Genomic DNA, 25,463 nt, shown 5'->3' with positions numbered 1-25,463 from the left:
GGCCTACTGATGGGCAAATACTCCCTTGGTGCTAAGAGGCTGGAGTGGGGACTCCAAAATAGTGCTTCTTAGCATCAATAACCTTCTTCTTGCAATCTCTGTACTTCTCAGCTTTGCTGGTTTGGTTGGGTGAAGTCACAATGAGAACTTATGTCAGTCAGTTCAATCATTCAGTCGTATCCAACTCTTTGCAACCCTATGGACTGCAGTATGCCAGGCCTCCCTGTCCATCACCAACTCCCGCAGTCTACTCAAACTCATGCCCATTGAGTCGGTGATGCCATCTAACCATCTCATCCTCTGTCATCCCATTCTCCTTCCACCTTCAATCTTTCCCAGCATCAGGGTCTTTTCAAATGAGCCAGTTCTTCACATCAGGTGGCCAAAGTATTGGAGCTTCAGCTTCAGCATCAGTCCTTCCAATGAATATTCAGGACTGATTTCCTTTAGGATGGACTAGTTTGATCTCCTTGCTGTCCAAGGGGCTCTCAAGAGTCTTCTCCATCACCACAGTTCAAAAGCATCAATTCTTTGGCACTCAGCTTTCTTTATAGTCCAACTCTCACATCCATACATGACTACTGGTAAAACCACAGCTTTGATTACATGCACCTTTGTTGGCAAAGTAATGTCTCTGCTTTTTAATATGCTGTGTATGTTGGTCATAGCTTTTCTTTGTGGGGTGACCCAAAAGTCTGGGGAGCTGGCTGCTCACTACATTCCTATCCTGGCCAGAGAAGCTCTTCTAACCTAAGCAGTTCCCTCTTGGTACTGGGCAAAGCCAGCCATAAAAATGAGTTCTTTATTGACACAATGGTTGCAACAGCTGCTTGAAGAAACTGGACAAAAAAATAGGGTAATTTCTACACCAATTACAGGCACAGCCACACTGGATCTGACAAATGGAATACTAACTTTACTAACAGATTATGTTTTTATTACAAAGTTTATCTTTTCAATGCTTTGAAAACTTAATGTGCATAATGCCTGAATTTTTTATTGGTAAAACGGTGAAACTGAGTATATTAACGATTCAAAACAAAGATTTTTAGTATTGATATCAAATTAGCTTTAAATGGTTTAATAACTATATCAGTACAAAAGTAAACTGTGATAGGCCTAGTAATGCTGGTCTTTTATTGAGTATTGGTGAGGCTAATGGAAATGCTGGCCTCTGAGGGGTTAACCTATTCCCTATCATCACAAGGTATACTTTAAGTTAGACATATCTCAATATTGGCTCTAGGTTATTTACATCACTGATAGTGACTATCCATTTCCATTTCATTAGTTCTATACTTGTGTCAAGCTGGTTTTAAAAAAGGCAGAGGAACCAGAGATCAAATTACCAACATCCGCTGGATCATGGAAAAAGAAAGAGAGTTCCAGAAAAACATATATTTCTGCTTTACTGACTAGGCCAAAGCCTTTGACTGTGTGGATCACAATAAACTGTGGAAAATTCTGAAAGAGATGGGAATACCAGACCACATGAACTGCCTCTTGAGAAATCTGTATGCAGGTCAGGAAGCAACAGGTAGAACTGGACGTGGAACAACAGACTGGTTCCAAATAGGAAAAGAGGTATGTCAAGGCTGTATATTGTCACCCTGCTTATTTAACTTATATGCAGAGTACATCATGAGAAATGCTGGACTGGAAGAAGCACAAGCTGGAATCAAGATTGCCAGGGGAAATATCAACAACCTCAGATATGCAGATGACACCACCCTTATGGCAGAAAGTGAAGAGGACCTAAAAGCCTCTTGATGAAAGTGAAAGAGGAGAGTGAAAAAGTTGGCTTAAAGCTCAACATTCAGAAAACGAAGATCATGGCATCTGGTCCCATCACTTCATGGGAATTAGATGGGGAAACAGTGGAAACAGTGTCAGACTTTATTTTTGTGGGCTCCAAAGTCACTGCAGATGGTGACCGCAGCTATGAAATTAAAAGATGCTTCCTCCTTGGAAGGAAAGTTATGACCAACCTAGATAGCATATTCAAAAGCAGAGATATTACTTTGCCAACAAAGGTTCATCTAGTCAAGGCTATGGTTTTTCCTGTGGTCATGTATGGATGTGAGAGTTGGATTGTGAAGAAGGCTGAGCGCCAAAGAATTGATGCTTTTGAACTGTGGTGTTGAAGAAGACTCTTGAGAGTCCCTTGGACTGCAAGGAGATCCAACCAGTCCATGCTAAAGGATATCAGCCCTGGGATTTCTTTGGAAGGAATGATGCTAAAGCTGAAACTCCAGTATTTTGGCCACCTCATGCGAAGGGTTGACTCATTGGAAAAGACTCTGATGCTGGGAGGGATTGGGGGCAGGAAGAGAAGGGGACGACAGAGGATGAGATGGCTGGATGGCATCACTGACTCGATGGACGTGAGTCTGAGTGAACTCCGGTAGTTGGTGATGGACAGGGAGGCCTGGCGTGCTGCGATTCACGGGGTTGCAAAGAGTCGGAAACGACTGAGCGACTGAACTGAACTGAACTGATACCTGTGGTATATTTTCCCAGAGCTAGGCTGTCCCAAACATTGACCAGAAGAATGTTTTTCAATCTAGCTCTACTTTAGATTCACTTGAGAAGCTTTTATAGTGCTCCCAGGAACTGACAACTGACATTCATTCTGGAAACTGAGAAATAGGGAAAATTCTCTGACTGATGTAGCCACAAGGAACCCAGTAACTCAGTGGTCTATTACCCAGATTAAAGAGCTGTGTCACAGTAGGGCTTAAGCCTCTGAGAAATAATATCTAATGGAAAAAAAGAAAAAATATGCTTTATTGATACTTTCGTTTCCAATGTTAGTTCACAATTTTTTTATTTGGACACATTCTCAGTTTTATGATGTTCTCATCTTTATTAAGTCTACATACTTCCATGGAGTAAATAAGTTTGGTGAATTTCTAAAACAGAGCTAGCAGTAAGTCTAGTAGGTTCTTATCTGAAATTGATTTAAGTGAAAATATCTTAACCAATATTTATGGCCAAATCCAAGTGATGCTGAATGAGAGAAAAGGAGACACAATATGAGTAATATTTCAGATAACCACGATGGTAGGATCACTCACCTAGAGCCAGACATCCTGGAGCGTGAAGTCAAGTGGGTCTGAGGAAGCACTACTACGAACAAAGCTAGTGGAGGTGATGGAATTCCAGCTGAGCTACTTCAAATCCTTAAAGATGATGCTGTGAAAGTGCTGCATTCAATATGCCAGCAAATTTGGAAAACTCAGCAGGGGCCACAGGACTGGAAAAGTTTTCCTTCCCATCCTCAAACTACCACACAATTTCACTCATTTCACACACTAGCAAAGTAATGCTCAAAATTCTCCAAGCCAGGCTTCAACAGTATATGAACCAAGAACTCCAGATATTCAAGCTGGATTTAGAAAAGGCAGAGGAACCAGATCAAATTGCCAACATCCTCTGGATCATAGAACAAGCAAGAGAATTCTAGAAAAATTCTACTTCTGCTTCATTGACTACACTAAAGCCTTTGACTGTATGGATCACAACTAACTGGACTATTCTTAAAGAGATGGGAATACCAGACTACCTTATCTGCCTCCTGAGAAACCTGTACTCAGGTTAAGAAACAACAGTTAGAACTGGACGTAGAACAATGGACTGGTTCCAAATAGGGAAAGGAGTACATCAAGGCTGTATATTGTCACCCTGCTTACTTAACTTATATGCAGACTACATCATGCAAAATGCCAGGCTGGATGAAGCACAAGCTGGAATCAAGACTGCTGGAAGAAATGTCAGTAACCTCAGATATGCATATACCACCACCCTTAAGGCAGAAGCGAAGAGGAACTAAAGAGCCTCTTGATGCAAGTGAAAGAGGAGAGTGAAAAAGCTGGCTTGAAACTCAACATTCAAAAATGAAGATCATGGCATCCGGTCCCATCACTTCACGGCAAATACATGGGGAAACAATGGAACCAGTGAGAGACCAGCTTGTTCCTTGGAAGAAAGGCTATGACCAATCTAGATAGCATATTAAAAAGCAGAGATGTTACTTTACTGACAAAGGTCTGTTTAGTCAAAGCTATGCTTTTTCCAAGAGTCATGTTATGGAAATGAGAGGTGGATCATAAAGAAAGCTGAGCACCGAAGAATTGATGCTTTTGAACTGCGGTGTTGGAGAAGACTCTTGAGAGTCCCTTGGACTGCAAGGAGATCCAACCAGTCAATCCTAAAAGAAATCAAATCTGATTATTCACTGGAAGGACTGATGCTGAACCTGAAGCTCCAATACTTTGGCCACCTGATGCGAAAAGCTGACTCATTAGAAAAGACCCTGATGCTGAGAAAGACTGAAGGCAAGAGAAGGGAATGACAGAGGATGAGATGGTTGAATGCCATTACTGACTCAATGGACTTGAGTTTGAGCAATCTCCAGGAGATGGTGAAGGACAGGGAAACCTGGCGTGCTGTAGTCCATTGGGTCACAAAGAGTCAGACGTGACTGTGCAACTGAACAAGAACAATATTTTACGAGCATCTCAGTCACATCTCAGTAATATTTTTATTAATCCCTTTTTGATTTATGCTACCCTTGGCCAAATTGTTCCCATCTGTCTTCATATGACTGGGCTTGGGGAGGTTAGGGGGACTATGAGGAATAAGATAAGGAATAAGAAGCTTTTGTTCACTGACAGAAAACAGGTCCACTTCATCTTCCTGTCAATACATAAAGCCTTTAAGTTACTGCTACCCCATATCTATCAAAAGTTCAATTCAGAAAAATAATATTTAAAAATTTTTGAGAGAGACCTAGTTCACCAATTCCTCCAGAGCCTCAAATTCAGCCAAAGCAGCAGAGGTAGTAAGTTCTATAACTAGATGATATCGCATCAGTTCCTTACTGAATTGCACTTTGTGAATTATGATTTCATGCACTGTCATTAACTATACAGGGAAGCTACATAAAATAATCCTATGAAATGAGTCACAACACACTGAGTAAGAATGCTTTGAGGACACTGTTATTATATTATCAAATCCTCTTTATTAAATCCTTGGGGAAGTTTTGTTTTACCTAGCTTTATTTCTCTTGAATATGAGGTTTTATCTTGTACCCACTGTGAACTTTGTAACAAAGAATGTTTCCTTTTATATATCAGCTCAAATTAGAGTGTAAGCATATTGAAGGTATATAAATACAAAATACATATACATACATTTGTGTGTGTGTGTTTGCATTCTACACAGCACCTTGAAAAATCTTACATATAGTAAATTCACAGTACTAGTTGGTTGGCTAATTAACTACGTTTGTCCCTCTGTCCATTTCTAACACTTTTTCCAGGAATGCAATTTGGAGCAATAGTTTTAGTTGATACATAAAACTGATAAACAGAGAGGATATAATCAAAGAATTACCTTTAAAATTGTAAGTTTTATTTCTGAAATTGCTTTATCCCTGACATCTTCAAGTTGTTTCAATGCCTGAGTAGCCTGATGTAACTGTTCTTCACAAAATTCATGTAGAGAATATGTTCGAAACTTATCCAGCTAATTAAATGATAGTAAATGTTCAGTGTTGAAAGTCAAAATTCATTTAAAAAAAAAGAAAATAAAATATCTTGGTCACTGCTTCATATCATAAAGAATAGCATATTTTATACTGTTTTATATATATCATATATGCCTTATATATTATTCAAATTTAAACACTATTACTCAATCTAAGCAAACCTTTAAAGAAGACAGAAAAACGCATCATTTTAATTGTTAAATTCTAGTTAGCTTTAGTTAACTTTTAAACTAAAGCAGAAAAATTCAGAAGTTGATATGTTTATGAAATATCTATGAATTCAGGGCAATTGACAATCTTAGGAATTGCTTTTATCTTTGGAGCTCCCATTATCTGTAAAACTTAAAAATATGAACACTAGATGTAGGATAGAGAGACTAAAATTAAATAATTTAAATAAAGTAAATTACATTCTGAATTTATTCAGAATCCTGCATGGAGAAATTTCCATCAACTGTGCTGCTGAACTCCTCTAGTAATACATACATATAATTTTCACCTATTTGTGTATATTCCATCGTTCTTCCTCTTTTCAGTATTTTATTTTTCCCACATTATGTTAATTCTCTTTCCAAAATACATTTTCATCAACAAATATATGGACATCTTTATCCCTAGTTATCGGAGAAGGCAATGGCACCCCACTCCAGTACTCTTGCCTGGAAAATCCCATGGGCAGAGGAGCCTTGTAGGCTGCACTCCATGGGGTCGCTAAGAGTCAGACATGACTGAGCGACTTCCCTTTCACTTTTCACTTTCATGCATTGGAGAAGGAAATGGCAACCCACTCCAGTGTAATACCTTATAAATATATGCTTCCAAAAACAAAAAATGGAATGCTCTGGCATTCAAATTTTGTATTAATTCTTTGTGCTCTTCCTCTCCTGGTCTCACATATGGTTACCAGGTCCTGATTTTTCCAGTTTCGTTGTTGTTGTTTAGTCACCAAGTTGTGTCCCACTCTTTGTAACCCCATGGACTACAGTAGGCCAGGCCTCTCTGTCCCTCACCCTGTCTCAGAGTTTGCCCAAGTTTCCAGTATAATGTCTCAAAAATCTTCCTTCCTTTCTGACCTCACTGCCTACTGAAGTCCTTATTACTTCGCCTGCATTATTCCCGTACTACAGTAACTGATCTTTATAATTCTACATCTCCTTGGTTTCAATTATTCTTGTAAATCTTGTAAATTACTTGTAAATCACTTGTAAATCACTTGTAAATCACTATCACATTAATTTCAGAAACTTTCAAGTTTTTATTTATGAATAGTTCTAAAAGTTTACTCTGCACAGAAATCACCTGGCTTGTTAAAAATGTAAATTACTAGCGCCACTCACTTCACCCTCCCCAAAAAGGGATGAGTCACAAAATTTTACAATTTTATTAAGCACTCAAAACAGTGTCCAATAAAGCACAATCGTTCTTATACAGAAAACATAATAAAAAATCCCAACACTCTTCAGCTGGTTCTGTGGTCTTGCACATGTCACAATCTAGGATTTAGTTTGTCATTTGAAAGTGAAGTTTTAGATAAAATGATTCATGTGTGTTCTTTCCCTTCTGCTGCTGCTGCTAAGTCGCTTCAGTTGTGTCCGACTTTGTGCAACCCATAGATGGCAGCCCACCAGGCTCCCCCGTCCCTGGGATTCTCCAGGCAAAAACACTGGAGTGGGTTGCCATTTCCTTCTCCATGTTTTCCTTCTACTTGTAAACATTTCAGTCCCTTTAAAGGTGTGAACGGAATGTCATCTGCCATATTATGAAACAGGATATTGCGGCCATCAAGTCAGTAGCTGCTGCTGCTGCTGCTGCTAAGTCACTTCAGTCGTGTCCAACTCTGTGCAACCCCACAGATGGCAGCCCACCAGGCTCCCCCGTCCCTGGGATTCTCCAGGCAAGAACACTGGAGTGGGTTGCCATTTTCTTCTCCAATGCATGAAAGTGAAAAGTGAAAGTAAAGTCGCTCAGTCGTATCTGACTCTTAGTGACCCCATGGACTGCAGCCCACCAGGCTCCTCCATCCAGCCACCCTCAACTGTGCACCCTGAGGGGATTCAGGATGGAGACAAGCAGGATACTAGCCCTAGATTGTTAAGGTGCATATCAAAGGAATGATTTCAATGGGCCCAGACTCTTGCATCTTCCCATACACAGAGAAGCACTAAATTCATTAACCTGAGATGTATTTAGATAATAATAATCTTTTGTGTTTCCAACTACCTGGTTCTCATTGCAAGATCCCCTATATACTCTGGCTCCTCCCTTACCCCTTCAAAGCAGTCCCTCAGATATACCTGACAGACTGCCTCCTCTGCTTAATTTCTCAAAAAGTTTGCCAAATAAAACAGTCTCAACTTTTAGGCTATACAGTTTTTTTCAGTCAACAAAGATATGCTTGCATTCCAGCAGTGTATTCTGGCACACTTGTAAACTCCATTCATGGCATTAACTTCTAAACAATCCCATCATATGCATTCTTAACCTTGCTTTATTCTCCTTCCCTCCTCATTGTCAATCCTCGTTGCAATCTGCATCCCCAGCTTTGTGTAGTCCCTTAGACCTAGTGCACAACTGGCCATCTTCGAATTCCTGAGCCAGGCTCAGTTCTCAGTCTATGAATCTCTGTTCTTCTTCCATCTGATCCTGGCTTCTCCAGTCTTAGAAATTCCCATTCTTGCAAAATGTCCTCACAATCCCCACTAGAAGCATCCCTGCCTTAAAGGCAGGTTCAGTTCCTACTTTTCCCTTATGCTGCTGTTCTTGATCTGATGTTTAAGACTCAATGTAACTTTCAAATCAAACATGCACTGAATATTTTACACAGATTCATATCCCTTACTTAACTGCCCTATTCCCTTCCTCTCTGGTTATTCAAGTCCAGCATAGCCTAGTTATAATATCTTTCCTTCACAAAGCATGCCTCAACCTTATCTCTAAAAATGGTTAATATCTACTTCCTCTGAATTTCTGTGGTATGACTATTTTACAAATATTATTTGCAACCAAAATTCCTTGTCTTATATTTTGCTAACTGATTAGCTAGAATGATTAGAATTAGTTATCATTTTTATATGTAAAGAATTATCTCTTTTAATAAACTATAGGGCTTCCCAGGTGGCTCAGTGGTAAAGAATCTGCCTGCCAATGCAGGAGCCGCAGGAGACACAGGTTCAGTCCCTATGTTGGGAAGATTCCCCTGGAGCAGGAAATGACAACCCACTCCAGGTTTCTTGTCAGGATAATTCCACAGATAGAAGAGCCTGGCTGGCTACAGTTCAGGGGGTGGCAGAGAGTCTGACAAGACTGAGCAACTGAGCACAATAAACTATAAGCAGATTAAACAAAGCAATGCTTTGTCTTTTACTCTGTATCCATCTCCTTTGCATTTTGCATATAATAGATAACTAACACATATTATATATTGTCTGGAAAGGTTTGTTCCCTTCTGCTTCATGTTCCAGGGGGAAGCTAACATGACTTAAGATCTCTAATAACCCCTCTGGGTCACTCTGTTAGCATTACCATCTATTAGCACTTTAGTCATAGATATCAGAGATATTCTAACATCTCCTTTGCCTTACCACCCATCAATAAGTTAACTGATAAATTCTGTCACTCATTTATTCATAAAACAATGTAATATTATAGCTGTCCAACTGTTTCCTCTTGCATTAAAACCATATTAAAAATACTCCTCTGTGAAATATTTAACTTGAATTTAATCCTTTTGAAACAATAGTATTATTACTATAACTATACAAATGATATTTCATCTGTAGTAATTAACTAATATTTCTGTAAGCATCTCCTTGCAGGAAACCACTCTCATCAGGAAATCCCTTCTGTCTCATCACTTTATCAAAGCTATACTGTAACTAACCTTAAATCAGGCACCCCTGTGCTCTGCTCATCTCCAGCTCAAATATACTTTTCAATATCTGACCTAACCTATTTGTTCTTTCTATAGACCAAATAAGTAGAAATGAAGAAGGATTAACTAACATATGACCAGAAGAGATCTGGCCAACTAATTATTATTAATTCCCTAGCTTCTCCTTCAGTAATCTCAAGAACAAACTGTGTGAACAAACTGTATAAACAAGATAGCATCTAAGAAAAGATCACAAGAAATAAAACAAGTTTGTACAACAAGGGGTGGTGGCGAAACTACAACTCCCATCTCAGTGATTAACTGAGATTACCTCCCCTTTTCCCTTTGAAAACATTCATGTCCAAGCAGGATCTTCAGAGAAGGTTTCTAGGGACATTAAGTCCACCATTTCCCCAGATTGCTGACATTCTGATCAAAATCAACCTTGCTTTCCACCAACACCTGCCTCTCTCTTGGTTATTGACTTTCAAGGGCCAAGCAACTGGATCTGAGTTTGGTAACATTTCTTGACTAATTCTTTGATTTATTTACTCACTCAGGGACTATTCATTGAGCACCTACTATGTGTCAGTCACTATACATAATAGATTCTAAAAATAAGCTGTTCATTTGCAAGTGTTAATCTTATTACATGTGTATAGTTCACACAATTTTTGCACTGACTGTCAAGTTTATAACTTGTTCAAGCCCTTTCAACTATTTCTCTAAGACTAGATGACTATTTTACTCTTCTCCCTTACACAGTGGGTAAGTGAAGTAAAAGATGCTGGAATCCTGCTCAGTTAAATATGTAAAATTTACAGGTCTGTGTACTTAATTTCTTTGAAAGAACTCTACTATATAAATCAAATCATTCATTAAGAAGTCACCCTTTACAGAACTGTGTAACAAGAGAACACATAAATTTAACCAAACACTGTAAGTAGCAACTTATTACAATGTCTTGACAAGCTATAATAAGAGAACAGCTGATAACTATCAATTATGTATTACAGATAATTGATTATTTATAAACATATTACATGTTAGAGTTTTTGTTATAAGAAAGGGCCTCATAACAGGCTTAGGTTTTTTGTAAGGAAGAAACTTTTCCCCTTAATTATTAATTTAAAGATTATTGTTAACTGTTAAAATTGAGTGGAATAATGTTCTTTGTAGGTATTTTAGAACATTAGTCATGCATAGGGCTGGTTTACTATGGATTGAGAAGTTTGAATTTCTTCCATTTAAAATTATATTTGTTTTTCCTACTTTCTATACACCAACATTATCTAATGGTAAGATACTTCTACCTACCTTTACAAGGCATATGGCATTTGAATTATCTTCATCACCTTTTTTGAGACTAACTGCATCTTCACAAAGTCCCTTTATATAAAGCAAACAGCCTTGAAATAACTCATCAGCAAAAAATAGACTGCGATACAAAAGTGACCTGAAAGTTTAAAAATTGCCACAGACTTATCTCTCATTTGAAATGAATAAAATCAATTTAGAGTTAATTAGTATGGTTTGTTTCATATGCCTACAGTTAATATTCAATATGTATTACATGTACCATAATTTAAATAATATTGATAAAGATTAGTAAGCATTACTGGTTTGGTTTGGCTGATAATATTGAAGGCAAGATTTTGGGACTGGGTGTGATAAGAACAAAACAGAAGGGGAAACAAGTGATAACTGCCACTGAGTTCTAAAAATTTTGCAATGATACATTAGGCAATGATACACAAAAAGAATTATATTCCTGTATTTATTAAATTTAAATAAATTTCCTCAATTTAGTTTTTGTCTAATGACAGGGAAAAAAATTAACTAGATTAGCGACCATTTGGATAATGTTTCTTAAATTCTCCAACCACCATATCTTAAAATAGAGAAGTTGGTCGCTTTTCTTTTTTCTGCCTTTTCTACTGATCTGATCACAGTCACAAAGATGAGACAAATCACTGCTAACAATTCTGCAAAGAACAGGACAGAATTGGAAAAGAGCAGAATGGAAGAGATAATGCTCCTTAAAAACTGTACACCCATGGCTGATTCATGTCAATGTATGGCAAAAACCAACACAATATTGTAAAGCAATTAGCCTCCAATTAAAATAAATTAATTAATTTAAAAAAACTGGATTGAGAAAAGCAAACTGTCCTGAGCAAGTGTGTAGAGAATAGGGGGGCCTTTGCCCTTCACTGATTCTTCATATATATATGAATATACAATATACAATTAGTTCTTTCTCATCTTTCCATTTTACAAGTGAAAGCTTTATATACCATGAAGCTGGTGAAGCTTAAGCTTCATGGGCTCTTTTTATTTACACCACCTCTTTCAAAGCCTTGCAATTTATCTTAAAGAAGGTCTCCTCAAATTATATAGGCTTTATATAACATGGAACTATTCTTGGATGTAAAAGAATTTGTTAATTGACATTCCTCTAAGCATCTAGTATAAAAAGGAAGATGTCAAACTAAAAACAAGTGGCATATCCCAGAAAAAGAAAGGTCACAAAAAGCAAACCCAATCTTGGTATTTATTAACAAAAGAATGATGATCAAAATTCAGATAGTAATGAACTCATATTACTCAGCATTAAATGTTTAAAGCTTTCTTTTTTCCTATAAAAATGTATTCAATTTTGTTTTTATATGTTAGCACAGGTATAAATAAACAGGGGGTGCCTTATAAAAATAAGAAATGGAAAATGGGAACAAATTTAGAGTTGTAATGGTGAAGTCTGACAAAAAATGTATCAATTAATTATTCAAGTATAGATGTTATGAGGAAATCACTAACAAATTTCATTCTGTTGTAGCAGAAAACTAAATACATTCTCCAAAATTTTACTCACACACAACATAGTATTAGAAAATATATGACAGAAGTCTATTAAAATCCAGGTCCTGGCTTCTAGGAAAATAGAGTAGGTGTACATTTCACTGTTATTCCAGCTAAATAAGTACACTAAAAACTCTGCACGTTATATATAAATCAACCAAAAGACACTGTAAGGTAGAAAAGAGAAGAAAAACTTACTAGGAATGACATGGTGCTAAGTTTCCTGGATTTCCTTTTGCCTCATACATCCTAGATTTGGAGCTGAACAAACCAGAAACCTGGAAATGCCAACAGGTATAGAAAAAAGCCTGCTGTCTAAAAGAACAGGAAGGAACAGTCTGTCAAGACAGAAAACTTTTAAAAGAATAACCATTCTAATTTAGACAAATACCATAGGAAAAAAAGGTGAAGTGGAGAACCTAGAGTTCCATCCTTGGCAAGATTCAATGAGGCACCTCTAGGGCCCCCATGGAAGGTTTTCAGAAGAAGCTGAGTAGAGAGCTGGGACTTTTATCTTCACTGGGTGGTAAAAAGCAAAGAAACAGAAAGTCATACACACACATTAAAGAAACAGAAAACATAAAGGAGAACCAAATAGAAATTTTAGAGTTGAAAAATATAATGACTAAGGAAAAAACTCATTAGATTGGTTCAACAGCAGAATGAAGTGAACAGAGAAATCAGTGAACTGGAAGACAGAAAATAGAAATTATCCAATCTAAACAAGAGAAAAAAATAGACTGAGAAAAATGAACAGAACCTCAGGGATCATTGGGACTATAAAAAAAAAAAATATGTAGCATTTGTGTCTGCAGTCTTAAAAGGAGAATAAAAATGACAGGAATACTTCAAGGAATAATGAATGAAAATTTGCCAAGTTTGCCTGAGGCTCTGCAACAACCAAGAGGGTTGAGATGGGGAGGGGACATATGTATACCTATAGCTGATTCATGTTGATGTTTGGCAGAAACCAACACAATTCTGTAAAGCAATTATCCTTCAATTCAAAAATAAATAAATTAAAATTTCTTTTAAAAAAGAAAATTTGCCAAGTTTGTCAAAAGACACAAAAACAGAGATTTAAGAAGCCAGGGAAACCCAATGAAGAATAAAGATACATAAATCCACACCAAGACACATCAAAGTCACACTTCTGTTACTTAAGTACACAAAAAGATACAATGATACTATAGATAACCCTAAAAGGAATTCTAAAAAGTGTTCAAGTAGTCTCCAAGAAGGCAGGAAGGAAAAAACAGACAAAATGAAAACACAGAGCAAACAGAAACCAAAAAACAAAATGGCAAACTGAAGCCCTAAGATACAAATAATGAACTGCAAATGGTCTAAATATACCAATTAAAGACAGAGATTGGTAGATGAATTTAGCAATCCCACTGCTGGGCATACACACCGAGGAAACCAGAATTGAAAGAGACACATGTACCCCAATGTTCATCACAGCACTGTTTATAATAGCCAGGACAGGGAAGCAACCTAGATGTCCATCAGCAGATGAATGGGTAAGAAAGCTGTGGTACATATACACAATGGAGTATTACTCAGCCATTAGAAAGAATACATTTGAATCAGTTCTGATGAGGTGGATGAAACTGGAGCCTATTATACAGAGTGAAGTAAGCCAGAAAGAAAAACACCAATACAATATACTAACGCATATATATGGAATTTAGAAAGATAGTAATGACAACCCTGTATGCGAGACAGCAAAAGAGACACAGACGTATAGAACAGTCTTTGGGACTCTGTGGGAGAGGGAGGGGGGGATGATTTGGGAGAATGGCATTAAAACATGTATAATATCATATAAGAAACGAATCACCAGTCCAGGTTCGATGTAGGATACAGGAAGCTTGGGGCTGGTGCACTGGGATGACCATGAGGGATGGTATGGGGAGGGAGGTGGGAGGGGGGTTCAGGATGGGGAACACATGTACATCTGTGGAGGATGCATGTTGATGTATGGCAAAACCAATACAATATTGTAAAGTAAAGAAAATAAAAAATAAAAAAAAGTGACCTAACTATATGCTATCTACAAGAAACTAATACCCAGCAACAAATCCCCTTTCTTCCAACTTCTCATCCTCACTTTTTGCTCCAGTCATCCCTGAAGCAAAGACTGTCACTTTAACAAGGAGGAGGAGTTGAGTAAAAGCCCAGGTCTGCACATTAAAGTCCATAAATACCACGAGAAAACTATAATGCAAAAAGACACAAAAGTGGAAGCAGTAATCGATTTTATTTTCTTGGGCTCCAAAATCATTGCAGATGGTGACTGTAGCCATGAAACTTAAAGAAGTCTGCTCCCTGGAAGGAAAGCTACAACAAACCTAGACAGCTTGTTAAAAAGCAGAGACATTATTTTGCCAACAAAGGTCCATATAGTCAAAGCATTGGTTTATCCAGTAGTCATGTACAGATGTGAGAGTTGGACCATAAAGAAGGCTCAGCACCAAGGAACTGATGCTTTTGAACTGTGGTGCAGGAGAAGACTCTTGAGAGTCCCTTGGACTGCAAGGAGATCAAACCAGTCAATCCTAAAGGAAATCATCCCTGAATATTCATTGGAAGGACTGTTGCTGAAGCTGAAGCTCCAATACTTTGGTCACCTGTTGCGAAGAGCTGACTCATTGGAAAAGGCCCTGACACTGGGAAAGACTGAAGGCAAAAGGAGAAGAGAGCAGCAGAGGATGAGATCGTTAGACAGCATCACTGACTCAATGGACATGAATTTAAGTAAACTCCAGGAGATGATGGAGGACAGAGGAGCCTGGCATGTTGTAGTCCATGGGGTTGCAAAGAGCTGGATATGGCTTAGTGAGTGAAGAGCAACAAGAATGTCCCAATGTTCACAGCAGCACTATTTACAATAGCCATGACATGGAAGCAACCTATATGTCTGTTGACAGATTAATGCATAAAGAAGTTTTGGTATACATATACAATGGAATATTACCTAGCCATAAAAATGAATGAATCTGAGTTAGTTGTCATGAGGCAGATGAACCTAGAACCTGTCAAACAGAGTGAAGTAGGTCAGAAAGAGAAAAACAAATACCATATATTAAAGCATATATACGAAATGTAGAAAAATGGTATTGATGAACCTTTGCTGGGCAGGAACAGAGTCACCCACATAGAGAGTGAATCTCTAGACACAGTGGGGGAAAGAAAGGATGAGACAAATTGAGACAGTATCATTGACATATACCACGTGTAAAATAGTTGTGGGAAGCACCTATACAGCACAGGAAACTTAGCTCAGTGCTCTGTGATGACCTAGAGGGCTGGGATGGTGAGTTGGGTAGGAGAGAGGCTCAAGAGGGAGGCGACATATGTATACTGATAGCTGATTCGCATTGTTGTACAGCAGAATTAACACAGCGTTGTAAAGTAATTATCATCCAATGAAAAGAAAAGTTCACCTAGCTCAGCAAAGCAGGGAGGTCAAATAGTTTCTCTATGGTTTGAAGAAGCAAGTTAATTATTAGCCTAATACCTGGCATGCAGTAGATGCTAAATAGACATTCTTAAATTTTAAAAAGGATAAGCCAAAGATTAGGAGAAAATATTTATAACCATGTATCTGTCAAAGAACTCATAGCCAGAATATAAAAAGAATTCTTAAAATGCAACAGTATGAAGGCAAACAATTCAATTAGAAAATGTACAAAAGACATGAAAAGACATTTTACCAAAGAAGAGAATCAGATGGAAAATAAGCAAATGAAGACACTAAATATCAGTCATTAGGGGAATGCAGACTAAAACCACAATAAGATATTATTACACACCTACTAAAATGTCTAAAATAGAAAATAGCAACAACTTCAAATGGTAGTAAGAATGTGGAGAAACTGAATTACTAATACATTGTGTGGGAATGGAAAAAAAGGCATAATCACTCTGGAATGTCTTGGTAGTTTCTTTAAAAATTAAACATGCAATTATAGTAAGACCCAGTAAGTGCACTTGTGGTGATTTACCCCAGAAAAATGAAAACTTATGTTCACACAAAAACCTGTTTATGCATGTTTATATAGCAGCTTTATCTGTATTAAGCAAAGGCTGGGTAACATGCAGGTGTGCTTCAAGAGAGACAAACTGTGGTACATCCTAACCATGGACTGTTACCCAGCAGTAAAAATAAATGATTAATATATGCAACAACCTGGATGAATCTCCAGAGAGTTATGCTACATGAAAAATCAATCCCAATGGTTATATAATGCATAATTTCACTTATATTACATTCTATCAAAGGACAAAATTACAGAAATCATAAAGAGATTAGTGCTTGCCACAGGTTGAGAGTGGGAGTGAGAAGGAAGAGAGTATAGCTATTAAAGGATTAAAAGACAACATGAAAGATACAGAAATGTTCTGTATCTTGATTTTACTACTGTCATTATCCTGGTCATACTATATCTTTGAAAGATATTACCACCAGGGGAAGATGGTGAGAAAGGCACATGAGATTGCTCTATATAAATTCTTACAACTGTATTTTCATCATAATTATCTCAAAGTAAAAGTTTAACAGCAACAAGAAAATCTGGCTGTAATATAGAATTAACTGTCATCTATCTTGGATGATTTAATCATTTCCCTTCCTGGAGGCAAAACTTAGCTCAAGTGAGGGTTTCTCTGGCAGCATAGTAAAGAATCCACCTGCCAATGCAGGGGACACAGGTTCAATCCCTGGTCTGGGACGATTCCACATGCTGCAGCACAACTAAGCCTTTGTACCACAATTACTGAAGCCCACATATCTAGAGCCTGTGGTCTGCAATGAGAAGCCACCGCAATGAGAAGCCTGCATAGAGCAACAAGAAAATAGCCCCCACTCACTGCAACTAGAGAAAACCTATGCACAGCAATGAAGACCCAGCACAGTCAAAAATAAATGACCAGTTTGAAGATGACATGATACTGTGCATCATTTCAGTTCAGTTCAGTCACTCAGTCATGTCCGACTCTTTACAACCCCATGGACAGCAGCACACCAGGCCTCCCTGTCCATCACCAACTCCCGGAGTTTACTCAAACTCATGTCCATTGAGTCGGTGATGCCATCCAACCATCTCATTCTCTGTTATCCCCTTTTCCTCCCACCTTCAATCTTTCCCAGCATCAGGATCTTTTCAAATGAGTCAGTTCTAATCAGGCGGCCAAAGTACTGGAATTTCAGCTACAACATCAGTCCTTCCAATGAATATTCAGGACTGAGTTCCTTTAGGATGGACTGGTTGGATCTCATTGCAGTCCAAGGGACTCTCAAGAGTCTTCCTCAACACCACAATTCAAAAGCATCAATTCTTCAGTGCTCAGCTTTCTTTATAGTCCAACTCTCACATCCATACATGACTATTGGAAAAACCATAGCTGTGACTAGACTGACCTTTGTTGGCAAAGTACTGTCACTGCTTTTTAATATGCTGTCTAGGTTGGTCATAACTTTTCTTCCAAGAAGCAAGCATCTTTTAATTTCATGGCTGCAGTCACCATCTGCAGTGATTTTGGAGCCTCCCAAAATAAAGTCTCTGACTATTTTCACTGTTTCCCCATGTATTTGCCATGAAGTGATGGGACCAGATGCCATGATCTTCGTTTTCTGAATGTTGAGCTTTAAGCCAACTTTTCCAGTCTCCTCTTGCACTTTCATCAAGAGGCTTTTGAGTTCCTCTTCACTTTCTGCCACAAGGGTGGTGTCATTTGCATATCTGAGGTTATTGATATTTCTCCTAGCAATCTTGATTCCAACTTGTGCTTCATCCAGCCTAGTGTTTCTCACTATGTACTCTGCATGTAAGTTAAATAAGCAGGGTGACAATATACAGCCTTGACGTACTCCTTTCCCTATTTGAAACCAGTCTGTTGTTCCATGTCCAGTTCTAACTGTTGCTTCCTGGCCTGCATAAAGATTTCTCAGGCGGCAGGTCAGGTGGTCTGGTATTCCCATCTCTTTCAGAATTTTCTACAGTTTGCTGTGACCCACACAGTCAAAGGCTTTGGCATGGTCAATAAAGCATATGTTTTTCTGAAACTCTCTTGCTTTTTCGATGATCCAGCGGATGTTGGCAATTTGATCTCTGGTTCCTCTGCCTTTTCTAAAACCAGCTTGAATATGTGGAATTTCACAGTTCACCTACTGTGAAAAACTATATGAAAACTGAAAAGCTATAGGAAATTAGCTTACTATAAAATTAGAATACTTCCTAATGCTATACACAAAGATAAATTCAAAATGGATTAAAGACCTGAATGTAAGACCAGAAACTATAAAACTCTTAAGAGGAAAACATAGGCAGAACACTCGATGAAATAAATCAAAGCAAGATCTTCTATGACCAACCTCCTAGAGTAATGGAAATAAAGGCAAATATAAACAGATGAGACCTAATTAAACTTAAAAGTTTTTGCAAAGCAAAGGAAACTACAAGGTGAAAAGACAACCCTCAGAATGGGAGGAAGTAATAGCAAAGGAAACAACTGACAAAGAATTAATTTCCAAAATATACAAGCATCTCATGTAACTCAATATCAGAAAAACAAACAACCCAATCCAATCCTTTTTAGGGAAAAAGACCTAAACAGACATTTCTCTAAAGAAGATACATAGATGGCTAACAAACACATGAAAAGATGCTAGCACAACATCACTCATTACTAGAGAAATGCATATCAAAACGGCTGTGAGATACTACCTCATACCAGTCAGAATGGCCATCATCAAAAAGTCTACAAACAATAAATGCAAGAGAGGGTCTGGAGAAGAGGGAACCCTCTTGCATTGCCAGTGGGAATTGATACAGCCACTATGGAAGATGGTTTGGAGATTTCTTAAAAGGAATAAAACCACCATATGACCCAGCAATCCCACTACTAGGCATATACCCTGAGGAAACCAAAACTGAAAAAGACACATGTACCCCAATGTTCACTGCAGCACTATTAATAATAGCTATAACATGGAAGCAACCTAGATGTCCACTGACAGATAAATGGATAAAGAAGCTGTGGTATATATATGTACTAGACAGTATATTAAAAAGCAGAGACATTAGTTTACTGATAAAGGTCTGTATAGTCAAACCTTTGGTTTTTCTAGTAGTCATGTATGGATGTAAGAGTTGGACCATAAAGAAAGCTGGATGCTGAAGAATTGATGCTTTTGTACTGTGGTGTTGGAGAAGACTCTTCAGAGTCCCTTGGACTGAAAGGAGATCCAACCAGACCATCCTAAAGGAACTCAGTCCTGAATATTCATTGGAAGGACTGATGCTGAAGCTAAAACTCCAATACTTTGGCCACCTGATGCGAAGAACCAACTCACTGAAAAAGACCCTGATGCTTGGAAAGATCGAAGGCTGGAGGAGAAGGGGACAACAGAGGATGAGATGATTGGATGGCATCACTGACTCAACGGACACGATTTTTGAAATGTGAAAGCTCAGGGAATTGGTGATGAACACAGAAGCCTGGCGTGCTGCAGTCCATGGGGTCACAAAGAGCTGGACACAAATGAGCAACTGAACTGAACTGACTATATTTATATATATAGTAACACATTTTATGTTAAATATATATAATATTATAATAGTCTTTTAAAAATGACATAGATTAAATTTAATCATAAGGGGTATAGAATATGACTTTTTAATCACTGAGTTAAAATTCATGTATATCTATTTGCATACTACATATTTCAAATAAGGCTTCCTCTCAAAATTTTTATAATTGTATTTCATAGACTTACCTGCTCTTATCAGTCTTAATTCTTTTAACGGTCAGTTTCCAAGTAACAAATAATTTATTAATTCTGAAAAGAAAAACACTTCTTAATTCTATATTCATACATCAGTACTAACAAAATAGATGAATAATTTAGTAAAGTCTTAGTAATACTAGAAAATTCCCTAGAAAACGTTTCATTCATCCTGAGCTACCTAAAGGAAATATTAAACCGTATCACCTTTTTCCCAACCTATCAATAGAATACAGAGCACAAAGCAAATTAAGTTATTAAACTTCCCATAGATACATAATTAATTTAGTTCCAATATTCAAATAAGTATAAAATCTGTAAAACTACTATTTTCATTATAGATTCATTTGGTTACTAGTTTTAAAAGAGAATCATACTTCAAGAAGAGTCAAAGGAGTCAAGATGGAGGAGTAAGAGGATGCAGAGTTCACCTTTCGCCACAAACGAATCAAGAATATATTTACAAATGAAACAGTTCTCACAGAGCATTTACTTAACACTACCTCACTCCAGTACTCTTGCCTGGAAAATCCCATGGGTGGAGGAGCCTGGTGGGCTGCAGTCCATGGAGTCGCTAAGAGTCGGACACGACTGAGCGACTTCACTTTCACTTTTCACTTTGATGCATTGGAGAAGGAAATGGCAACCCACTCCAGTGTTCTTGCCTGGAGAATCCCAGGGACAGGGGAGCCTGGTGGGCTGCCGTCTCTGAGGTCACATAGAGTCAGACACGACTGAGGCGACTTAGCAGCAGCAGCAGCAGCAGAGGACCTCAGACACCTAAAGGGACAAGAAAGATCCCCACGTAACTGGGTAAGACAAAGGAAAGAAGAAGGGAAAAGGAAAAGGAGGGGAAGTGGATTGGGACCTGTGCTCCTGGGGGGAGCTGAAGGAAAGAAGAGGTTTCAGCATGCAAGAAAGCCCTCTTACTGGTGGGGAGATCAGCTAGGACAGCTTTGAGGGCTGGGAGGAGAGCACAGCAACCAGTCTGTGGTGGCAGAACAGAGTGAAACCTACACAGGTTGGAGCCACAGCTCTGCGTGCCCCAGCCTGAGACATGTGTCTGCCAGTGCAGACAAAGCATAGGTACTGGACCGTGGGGTTTGATGAGCAGACCTCGGGAAAGGACTGCTGTTGGCTGTGAGGAGACAGTCAAAGGGGTGGGGGAGAGTAGCTCTTCAACCAGAAATGCTCACGCAGAAAGAAAGCCTGTAGAGCCACAGAAGTGAGGTGCCATTGCTGAATGAAGCACAAAGTGTGAGGCTGCCACTGCAGCCCTTCTTCCCATGCACCAGCCCCTGCCTCCCTGGACACTAGAAAAGGATCCTGCCAGGGCTGGCTCTCTTTGTGCTTGTGACTGCCATCTCCCCCACCCCCTGCCCCTGCACTCCACTGCCACTGGCAGGCTCAGATGCTCCAGGGAAGTCTGAGGCACAGATGCCCGTAGGTGGTCCTCATGCAGAAGTGGGGCTGAAACCACAGCTGAGACATAGGAGCTGTGAAACTAAGGAAAATGAGCTGAAACCTCTCCTTACAACAGTACAGATAGCACATTTACACACCTGTGACAGGTTTTATAAACTCAGCACCTGCGGAACATCTGAATGATCAACAAGTGATCCCATAATACACAGAAATCTCCTGTATTCCTATACACTAACAAAACCTATCAGAAAATGAAATTAAGAAAACAATCCCATTTATCATTACATCAAGGCTTCCCAGGTGGCTCAGCAGTAAAGAATCCACCTGCAGGAGATGGTTTCAATGTCTGGGTCAGGAAGATCCCCTGGAGGAGGAAATGGCAACCCACTCCAGTATTCTTTCATGGAAAATCCCATGGATGATAGAGGAGCCTGGCAGGCTATAGTCCATGTGGTTGTGAAGAATCAGACACAATTAAGTGAGCATGCACACACCATTGCATCAAAAAGAATAAAACACCAAGAAGATACCAACTGAAGGAGGCAAAAGACCTGTACTCTAAAACTATAAGAAGCTAATAAAAGAAACTGAACATGACACAGACAGAAAGACATACTGTGCCCCTGAATTGGAAGAATCAACACTGTCAAAATGACTATAATACCCAAGGTAATCTACAGATTCAATGCAATCTCTACCAAATTACCAATGGCATTTTTTATAAAACTAGAACAAACATTTTTTTAATTTGTATGGAAACACAAAAAACCCCAAAAAGCAACATAAGCTTGAGAAAAAAAGAACAGAGCTGGAGGACTCAGGCTCCCTGACTTTACACTATACTATTATACAAAACTACAATATTCAAAATAGTATGGTATTGGCACAAATATAGAAACATAGATTAGTGGAACAGCATAAAGAGCTCAGAAATAAATTCAAGTACTCAAAGTCAATTAATCTATAATAAAGAGGCAAGAATTTATAATGCAGAAAAGATAGACTCTTCAATAAGTGATACTCAGCAAATTGGACAGCTGCATGTAAAAGAAATAAATTAGAACATTTTCTAACACCATATACAAATATAATGGATTAAAGAACTAATGTTAAGACCATATACCATAGAACTACCAGAGGAAAAGAAGACATAATCAAGACATTCTTTGACAGAAATTACAGCAATTTCTTTTAGATACACCTCCTAAAGAAAAGGAAATAAAAGCAAAAGTAAACAGATGAGATCTAATTAAACTTAAAAGGTTTTGCACAGCAAAGGAAACCACTGACAAAACAAAAGGACAACCTACTGAATGGGAGAAAATATTTGCCAATGATATGACCAATCAAGGAATTTAATATCCAACATATATAAACAACTATACATCTCAACATCAAAGAAAAGATGAAAAAATGGGCAAAAGAACACTTTTCCAAAGAGGAAATGCAGACAGCCAATGGGTACATGAAAAGATGCTCAACATTGCTAATGATCAGGGAACTGCAAATCAAAAACACAATGAGATTTTTACCTCATATCTGTCAGAAGTGCTATCATCAAAAACAACAAGTGGAACAAATGTTGGCAAGGATATGGAGAAAAGAGAGCCCTTGTACACTGTTTATGGGAATGTAAATTAATACAATCACCATGGAAAAGTGTGGAGGTCCCTCAAAACAGTAAAAATAGATCTACCATATGACCACTCTTGATTACATATCCAAAAAAAACAAAAACACTAATTCAGCAAGATACAGGCACCTCAATGTTCATAGCAGCATTATTTACAATTGTGAAATTATGGCAGCAAACTCAGGGTCCATCAACAGATGAATGGATAAAAAGATGTGGATTACACTTACACACACACACACACACACACACACAATGGACTACTACTCAGTCATAAAAAGGTATTAAATTTTGTCATTTGCAGCAACACGCATGGTCTGGAAGCCATTAAGCTACATAAAATGTCAAACAAAGAAAGACAAATACTCTATAATATCACTTATATGTGGAATCTATATAACCCAGTAGTGAATATAACAAAAAAGAAGACGACTCACAGGTACAGAAATGAACTATATGAACTACTGGCTACCAGTAGGGAGGTAGCAATATAGGGGTTGGGGAGTAGAGGTAAAAGCTATCGCATGTAAGATAGGCTCAAGATGTACTTACTGTACAATACTGAGAACACAGTCAATATTTTTAACAATTGTAAATGGAAAACAATCTTTAAAAATTGCATAAAAATATAAGATTTTTAAAATTTAAGATAATACATGTCATTTTGTATTATTTAATCCTTATGTTTTTAAAATATGCATTGGTACTTTTAAAAGCTCAAAGAATCTACATCAAAAGGAATGGAAGTTTCCCTGATGATTATTCATCATCCTTAGTTTTCACACATGAAATAAACATGCTCAATTGTTAAAAAATTTCCCTTAACTTCTCTAAATGAACACTGCCACCTATTTTATGCACTTGTGAAACTGTCTAGTGCTTTATCACAATCTCAGTAGTTTTTCCATCTTGATGAAAACAGTCATTCTTAAACAAACACTGAAATGTGATTCTTATTTGTCAAAGTGAGATTCCTGATGTAGTTGATGAGTCAGTGGGGAGGCAAAATGGCAGGGCTAAGACTGCCCAGGAGACAAATAGCCAGCCAGTCTTAGTGACATCATTAGCTGATTTTGAATCAAAGAAGACAGACGGGAGCTATTCGAGCAGTTCAAAAAGAATCTGGTGATGTCGTTTAAATAGAAATGACACCTGGAAATCAGAAATGGCCTGAGGCCCTGGAAAGCCAAAATGCTTCAGACAAATCTAGCAACTTGACCTTAAATCAGGCTCCAAAGACACATAAACAAGATCTTACCTCACTCTAATCCAGACACATAGAGTCATGCTACCTCAGGATGCTAGAAGACACCTGGAAACCCAGATGAATCATAGGGGAACCCACTGATGGTATAATGAGTATATGCACCAAGCCATAGAAATTAATACTTCAGAAAGTTTCATGAGGTAAAAAGGCAATAATGATGCTAAAGTCATCATTGCACTGTATATACAGCATCACCAGCCTAAGTCATTACTGTTTTCATATTTATCTTTTTTTTCTATTTGAAACATAACTTATTACAGTATTAGTGGTAAATATGTTAAAAATCAAAATAAAAAAATCAAATGAACCCAGAAGTTTAAAGTTGACTAAAACTTAACATATTTTTCTTAACATCAATAAAGAAAACCAATCATTTTGACTGTGGACTTACTGATGCCAAATGTCATATAAAAAGATGATTCTTATCCCAGTTCCAACTGGATATCCAAATTCTAATCAATGAAACTTATTTAGGGCTTAATAGACCCTGAGAACTTATTACAAGGCAAGGATAACAGTAATGGAGAAGGAAATGGCAACCCACTCCAGTATTCTTGCCTGGAGAATCCCATTCACAGAGGAACCTGATGGGTTGCAGAGAGTCAGACTCAACTTAGCGACTAAACACAAGGATAACAGTGGAAACTTCAAGATTACAGTTTAAATAAATAGATATAGAAAGTAATGTCCCAGATAATATCATAAACTAATAAATCTAGAATCAGAAACTTCTAGCTTCACTAATAGTACCTAATACAGGGAAGTAACTATTACACATATTCTTGAAAAGAAGCTTCTCAGAATTGTTAATCATCTCCACTGTATGTGCCTTCGGTTCCAAACAGTAACAAAATCAGCTTCATTTTCTGCCAACCTCTTCAGTGCTTCAGGGACAGCATTACTACCTTTGATTATACATTAAACTTATTCCTGACTAAAAAGTGTTGAACTTGCTATATTGTCTGCCTGGAACTCCTTTCTCTCAAGACCCCACATGGATGTCTCCTCTACACCACATAGAGGTCTCTACTTAAAAACATCTCTGACAATCTTATCTAAAGT

The 25,463-nt window shown here is 37.9% G+C and overlaps 1 protein-coding gene across 9 annotated transcripts in view; it reads right to left on the bottom strand.

Annotated features, from left to right (window-relative positions):
* Positions 1-25,463, bottom strand: part of DNAH14 (dynein axonemal heavy chain 14) — a 378,420-nt gene that overhangs the window by 303,864 nt on the left and 49,093 nt on the right. For 7 of the 9 annotated variants that reach the window (XM_070768034.1, XM_070768039.1, XM_070768038.1 and 4 more), the window contains exons 8-10: positions 20,068-20,130; positions 10,743-10,881; positions 5,401-5,532 (exon numbers count right to left, since the gene is read on the bottom strand). In XM_070768034.1, the coding sequence (XP_070624135.1) occupies positions 5,401-5,532; positions 10,743-10,881; positions 20,068-20,130 (334 nt within the window). Of the gene's footprint in view, positions 1-5,400; positions 5,533-10,742; positions 10,882-20,067; positions 20,131-25,463 lie in introns of those variants that run through there. The other 2 variants (XM_070768035.1, XM_070768041.1) reach the window with 2 other exon arrangements.

The sequence above is a fragment of the Bos indicus genome, chromosome 16 (assembly GCF_029378745.1).
Source record: "Bos indicus isolate NIAB-ARS_2022 breed Sahiwal x Tharparkar chromosome 16, NIAB-ARS_B.indTharparkar_mat_pri_1.0, whole genome shotgun sequence".
Lineage (NCBI taxonomy): Eukaryota > Metazoa > Chordata > Mammalia > Artiodactyla > Bovidae > Bos > Bos indicus.
Note: the sequence above shows the minus strand (reverse complement) of the source record. Positions and strands in the feature narration are given on the sequence as shown.